The 7,136-nt window shown below is 39.6% G+C and overlaps 1 protein-coding gene across 1 annotated transcript in view; it reads left to right on the top strand.

Annotated features, from left to right (window-relative positions):
- Positions 1–3,590, top strand: part of tox2 (TOX high mobility group box family member 2) — a 92,742-nt gene extending 89,152 nt beyond the window's left edge. Inside the window, 4 exon segments of the mRNA XM_030778554.1 lie at positions 545–604; positions 606–926; positions 1,287–1,423; positions 3,554–3,590. Of these exon segments, the coding sequence (XP_030634414.1) occupies positions 545–604; positions 606–926; positions 1,287–1,423; positions 3,554–3,590 (555 nt within the window).
- The last annotated feature ends 3,546 nt before the right edge of the window (positions 3,591–7,136 follow it).

Here is a 7,136-nt window from a genome sequence, read left to right as displayed (position 1 = left end):
CTCCTCACCCATTTATCCATCTCTCTGTTCTTCTATTGATTAGTTGTGTGACTGTGTTGGTTTTATATATGTAAACTATTGTCACAGTGGTGGAAAGCGACAGATCATGTTCCAGGGTTTGACAGCTAATGAAAAGCACAGAGTGTTTATCATACAACCACATTTGGAATAAATATTTCCATTTAGACACATATGAGAATATATAAACAGACAGTGATACAGAGAAACAGACAGGGCTCTTCAAATCAACTAAATTAAATTAGATGTCTTTTCTTTTCTGTTTTTACCATAAGATGCATCGTTTCATCTGCAAACAATCCAGAAAAAAACGCATGCCCATTATCATACTGCCAACATGGTACCACACTTCCACATCACCTCAGTTAGTAAACAAACAAATTTTATTTTCCACTTAATGGTAGGGGTTTTTTTCTCTTTTTTAATACGCTTTGTTTTGAATCTGAGTATTTTTTACTGTAGTGACAGAGCGTGGTTTACAAAGTGTTAGAAAACAAAAACCTCTCTCTCTCTCTTTCTCTCACAGACCTACAATGATCCTGTGGACAGTAAAACTGGACAGTCGAGCCAACCATCCCACATGCTCTCCCCCAACCCCCCCCCTATACAGCGTCCCTCCCCAGCCCTCCTCTCCATACCTGGGTCCCAGCCCCTTCCCCCTGTCTGACCTGCAGAGCTACCCGGGCGCCCCCCGCCATGGCCTGCCTCGCTCGGCCATGCTCCCCACCCTCAGTGCCTCCCCGCCAGCCTCCTTCCAGATCAGCCCCCCCCTCCACCAACAGCTCTCCCTGCACCAAGGCTCCCTCCTCAACCAGCCAATCCGCATGCAGCAGGTCCAGTCACAGCCAATCATCCCTCACCAGATGGGTCTTCAGCCCCCTCTCCACTCCCCGCCCCCAGGACAGCAGGTTAGTGTGAGAGCTGAGAGAGGTTGGTGTAAGAGATTGGAAATGTTGGTATGAGAGAAAACTAGGGGGGTAGGCATTTCGATAGACAGACAGGTGAAGTTTGAATCAGCAAAGCCAGAATGAAACGTGAGAGAGGAAACCAAACATGCCTCTGGAAAGTCAAGCTTCTGCCGTTAACACCTTCTGGAAAATGTCAAAGAGACGCAAAAATAATTAAGGAGATTTAATGGGTTGAATTATGGATTTGAAAATGAATGTCACATTGCCAGACTACTGCTTCACATCTCTCCCTCTCTCTCTCCCTCTCTCTCTCTCTCCCTCTCTCTCTTTCTCTCTCTCTCCCTCCATCCTATCCTGCAGGGCTTCTCCCACCTACCGTCGGAGTATCAGAAGAGTGTTGGGGGATCCCAGTCTCCCGGAGGCCCGAACCCTGGGGGCCAGAACCCAGACTGGGACAGTGAATACTGTAACCGGGAGTGTGGAGGAAATCACTGCAGGTAAACACACATGCGCGCGTGCGCGTACACACACACACACACACTAGGGATGTACCCGAATCCGAATACGTGATTTGGGAAAGCACAAATAATGCAATGGACACAGATATTTCTTCTACCCAAAGTTGCTTGTTATTATTCGGGGAAAAAACCCATGATTGACATGTCTGTGTTCCATTCATTATGTTTTTCAAATCGATTCATATCATTGTGGATGGCCACAAGATAAAAATGCCCATTCTGTTTGCAACATAGGACTTTGATTTCATTAACTATTCGTTGCATTTACTACACATTATTGAAAAGTAATCGCTATATTCTGTAGTCGCCCCCACCGAGTCAGGTGCGGGAGCTAGCGAGACAAAAGCCTGGTGTGGTAGCTGGTGTACCCCCACAACCTGTAGTTTTTAGCTGTATGTGTTCATTTCCTCCATTAAAAAAAAAAAACAAAAGTCGAAAGTCATTTCATTTACTACACATTATTGGAAAAGTGATCGCTATATTCTGTAGTCGCCCCCACCGAGTCAGCGCAAATTACTACTGTAAAATAGTAATTCACGTTTCCCTAGCAAACTGCAGTAACATTAACACATCAAGAAATCATGAACGCAGCATCATTGGAATTTAAGATTATTCCCTTCAACTGAAGGATATTTTTCTATATATCTTTACTGTAAATAGTTTCTATTTCCAATGCAAGACAGAATCTTTCGATTTATAAAACATTTTTTCAGTTATTGATTGTTCAAAGTCCCCTAGTTAAAGGTAGGAGTGCACCGATTCAACCTTTTCAGTCCCGATACTAATACCGATACCTGGGCTTTGGGTATCGGCCGATACCGCGTACGGATCTGATACCAGTGTTTAATTAATAAGCTGTATGCCTCACTGTTTGGAAGAGACTGGGATCATTCTTTCAGGTGTACGGCAACATCATAAATAATCATGCACCAGCAACTGAATTTGAGAATCTGTTCTTCGAATTGTCCCCTTTTTTTGTTTGGTTGAACTCGTCGTGTTCTTTGGCATGGTGCTTCTGGAGGTGCTTGCCCTGTCCACACTAACCCAGGTAAATTTGAAAACGCATAATTATTTCTCCATTTCGCCCTTCCTTCCACACTACAACATCGTTTTACGCCACCGAAAACTATGCATTTCCAAAACGCTCTCTGAGGGGCATAAATTTGAAAATGCCAGGTTCATGTTGTGATGTGGACAGGGAAAATGGAGAGTTTCAGAAACGATAACGTATGGTTGCCAAAAGTTTGTGCTCGAGACACCAAAACAAACATGATGGGCAAAAAGCAGTCAATGCTGCTCTGTCTATCAAATTTACTAATCTATCTTCAGTTGCAGATCATACTGTACAATGCACATGCACTGCTCCAATGTAGAAGACGAGCTTTATATTTGCTATGTTTAAGAGATGGAAAACAACTGCAATGGCGGTTCAAACCCTATATGGAGCAGCAATTTTGGACGCGACCTGGCCGAACAAATAGTTGATGGGACAACTTCATAATGGCATGACAATAAACACTAAGGCATTCAGCATTTCGGTGTGGACATAGAACATTTGGAAAATGGTATGAAAATGATAGTGTGTACGTAAAGTAGAATTGAACTGAACAGATCGGCCCCATAGATCAGCCCTGTTGTCACCAATACCCGATCCAGCTATTTGAGGTGGGGTTCAGACAGTTCATAAAACTTAAAAATAAAATTTAAAAATAGAAATAAAAAAAAGAGAGAAAGATGAAAAGTACAGTATGAGGACGTGGTTATATATGTTGTTATTAATTCTATTAAGCTACAGAGACAGATCATTTTATTGGTTGAACAGATAGACAATGACGTCTCTGTACACTTCTAATGCACGCACACACGCACACGCACACGCACACTCACACACACATAGGCACACACTAATCTACTTACACTACAGATGAAGGCTCCGTGTGTTTTTCTGCTGTTCTTCATTTAGACAGGCTGTATGGAAACTATTTATGATTCCTGATTGATCCGAATAAGTTTCAAATGTTCCTATGAATCAGTTCAGTTAGAAACAGTCCGTATTAGTTGGGTTATTAAATATAATCTTTTTTTCCCTCTCTCTCTTTACGTTAATAGCATGACGCCCAGGGATAAGCCACTCTACCTCACTTGAAGCAGAAAGAGGACGGACGGAAAAAAAGACGAGATAAAACAACACCAGGGAGTCCTCTCTGCCTCTCCCCGACACCATGAGCTTCTACTTCTACTTTTTTTTCCTCTGTGTCATTTTCATTCATTTGTTTTTTTTTTTTATTCTACTTAGAAGGATGTGTGCGAGTTTTGAAGACTACTAGTGATCCTCTTATTTTTTACCAAGCACTTAAAATGTACAGGCCTCCCAGCAGAGACCTCCCAGAGCACTCATCCTCTGTCAGAACAAAAAAATAAAAACAACAAAAAAAGAGATATATAAATATATATATATATAAAAAAACAAACAAACAAACTACCATGGAACTGACCGAAACTGGTCACTGAGCTTTACCTAAAAACAGAAGAAAACGTTCTTCTTTTTCTTCTTCTTCTTCTTCAGTTAATTTTTTATCTTCTTTTATCTATCTTTTTATTTCTGCTGTTTTTGTTTTTGTTTTGTTTTTTGCTTGCTATCTGCTCCTTTTTTGCCAATAAGAGGTTCTTGTGCTGTAGAGAAATGCTCTTTGGATGACAGCTCCTATACCTGCTGTGTTCTGTAAACTCAACTTGCCTTCTGCCCCATGGTAGAAAAGGTTTTAAAAAATGAAGTGTATAGAAAAGAAATGGATAGATAATGAATCGATACAAGCTCCTTTTTTTGTTCTTTTTTTTTTTTAAAGAAAATTCTGATGGTGCACCGAGGTTTTTTGAGGTCTGAAAATGATCTGTCACATTCTGTTTGTAAATAACTTTTTTTTTTTTGGCGGGGGGTGGGGTGGGGAGGGTCGAATTGGGGGGAAAATGAAGTCCAGATATTTTCTCTTCTTTAATATGACGTAGTCATTAATTTGTATTTTAAATGGTATCTTGTGTGTATGGATGTACAAGTGTGGACATACACACATAAGCGTGTGTGAGTGTGGGTGAGTGTGGGTGTGTGTATGTGTGGGGAGGAATGCATCTGTATGTATGTGTGTGTGTTTTGTGAACAGCCTGTGCAGGTGATTTCAAATAAGTATTCCACACACACGCACACACACACACACAGTTATACACACACACACACACACACACACACACACAGACCTGCATTAAGTTTGTGGTCACTGATGTGATTTTTTTCAACCCAGATTGATGGCAAAGCAAACACAGATTGGGTCAGTCCACTCTCTGTATGGGTCCTGCAGTACCTGCTAGACTGGTGAGTCAGATCTGGTCCGATCTGGTCCTGATGTCACCCCCAAACACACTTTAAATCACCAACTGTCTCACATGATGAAACTGATGGAATAATGCTGTTACCAGTTGTCTCAGGATGTGAATTATGCGGTCTTGGGTAAGAGGGTGGGGAGAAAACATATCCTGGGCCCTTAAGATGAGGATATTGACTGGTCCTGTTTCAAATCTATGGTATGTTTAAAAACAAAAAACTGCCGGGACTGATAGATGTTTTAACACACACATACACACACACACACACACACACTGTGGCAGCATTTAGAGGTGAACTAAAATGTGTTTCAACACACACTGAAAATAACAATGGGTCTATAGTTTTCTAGTAGCTTTGCTAGTGTTCTGTTGTGTTCATCTCCTTCTTATGTTTTGTGCAGAAAAAAAGGTATAAAAGCATTTGATCATTTAGTCTCTTTTTATTTTCACTGTAGCATACTATTTTAGTTTAATGAAAGAATAACTTTTAAAACATTTAATTTGTGTACAAAAACCTGCCAATTGTAGTTATTTTATTTGTAAAGCCAGTAATGATATTTTAAATTGTTATCAACTTATCTCTTTTTTTTTCAAGTTGCCCAGCAGTTATTTAATATTGTTTAACAGGTTTCCTATCTATTTATGAACAAAAATGAGATTTTTTTTCCTTATAACTACAGTTTTTTGTTTTTGTTTTTGTTTTTGTTTTGTTTTGTTGTTTGATGATGATAATGATGCTGATGCTGATGATGAATGCTATTTTGTTTGGATTGTTTATTTTGTTGTTTGTTTGTTTGTTTTTTTACTTTTTTGATGCTGGACTTTTCTTTCCTTTACCAGCCAGAACATTTTTGTGTCATTATGCCTTTTTTTGTTTCATTTGTCTGTAATAATAAAAAAAAAATGTTAAAAGTGGGAATCAGTTGTCAGTGACTCCTTCCTCATCTGAGAAAAAAGCTAATTCTGTAAACAGATACAAATGCCTTTATATCTGCCTCATTCCTAAAAATGTATTATTTTCACTTTTGAAGCCTATCCCCCCCCAGCCCCTTTACCACACACACACACACACACACACACACACTGCTTTACTATGTTCATCTGAATTATAGAACACTTTGCCGTTTTTTTCCTTTTAACTCAGGTTCACACAAACTAAATTGACTTTACAGACACCATATGGTCAAAAGCATATGAGTCATATTTTCAGATTGCATGGGAAACAGAAAAAAAAAGATCAAGACAAAACTACGCAACGTGCAACGTGTCTCAAACAAAGACAGAAAAAGAGAAACGCGCTACATGTATGTTTAAAAAAAGGACCATTGATACCATATAGAGAGACGCTTTTAGAAAACGGTACACATTTTACCCAGTGCTTTATGGGCAAGGGATGCAATTTTTTTAAATAAGCATTTTTTTTCTTTAAAGAGTGGAGAGCAATGCTGGACAAGAGAATTGCTGTGCACCCCACCACCTAGCCCCCTTTTTATGTTTTATTCATTTTGCAGAAAGCATCCCTGTCAGTATTGAATTGGCAAACAGATCATTATTGAACAATTGGAAACCTGAACTGCCATTTGGTGCTATGAAACACATTATAGGGAAATCTCAGTCATACATTCTTAATGAAAGACACGGTAATGAAGGTTTGGACGACGCCACTGATGAAAGAGTTCTGTTGTGTCTCAGCCACCTGGACACATCCATCTCCTGCTTGCTTTTTTTCTTTTCCTTTTTGTCTTTTTTTTAAAGCAGGTTTGTTTGTTTTTTTCTCTGTTGTTCTTGTTGTTATTGACCAGTATCTGTTCTGTTAGACCCATTTGTTGTAAACATGCAATGCAATCCATGGGTTACCAACAGTAAAGACGATGACTGTAAAGCAAAACCGTACTCTGTTCTAAAGACATGACCAGGAACAGACTCAGTCCAAAACACACACTCCAAAACAGAGGCTTCTGAAATGCAGCCTGGGAAGTTTTGTTTGAAAGGGAAAAGATAGTGAATGAATAAACTGAGGTGAAGTGTATGTAGATCAGGAGGATGGTGGGTTTGCCTCGCGTCTTCACATGGCAAAGTGCAGGAGACAGTTTAAGTGTCTTGCAACATGGAAACTTTCCATTTGTCTGGTGCTTTAGCGTTGCGGTACAACGTACAAAAAAAATCAAAAAACAAAAGAAAAAAAAAACAAAGGACAGATCTCTCTCTCTCTCTCTCTCTCTCTCTCTCTCTCTCCGTCTTTCTTCTTGATCTTTTTTTTTTTATGCGGTTGTGTAACTTATGACTTTTGATTTCCATGTGTACATGTTTAGCA

Source organism: Chanos chanos, chromosome 6 (genome assembly GCF_902362185.1).
Source record: "Chanos chanos chromosome 6, fChaCha1.1, whole genome shotgun sequence".
Taxonomy (NCBI): domain Eukaryota; kingdom Metazoa; phylum Chordata; class Actinopteri; order Gonorynchiformes; family Chanidae; genus Chanos; species Chanos chanos.
This window is presented reverse-complemented; position numbering and strand designations above follow the sequence as displayed.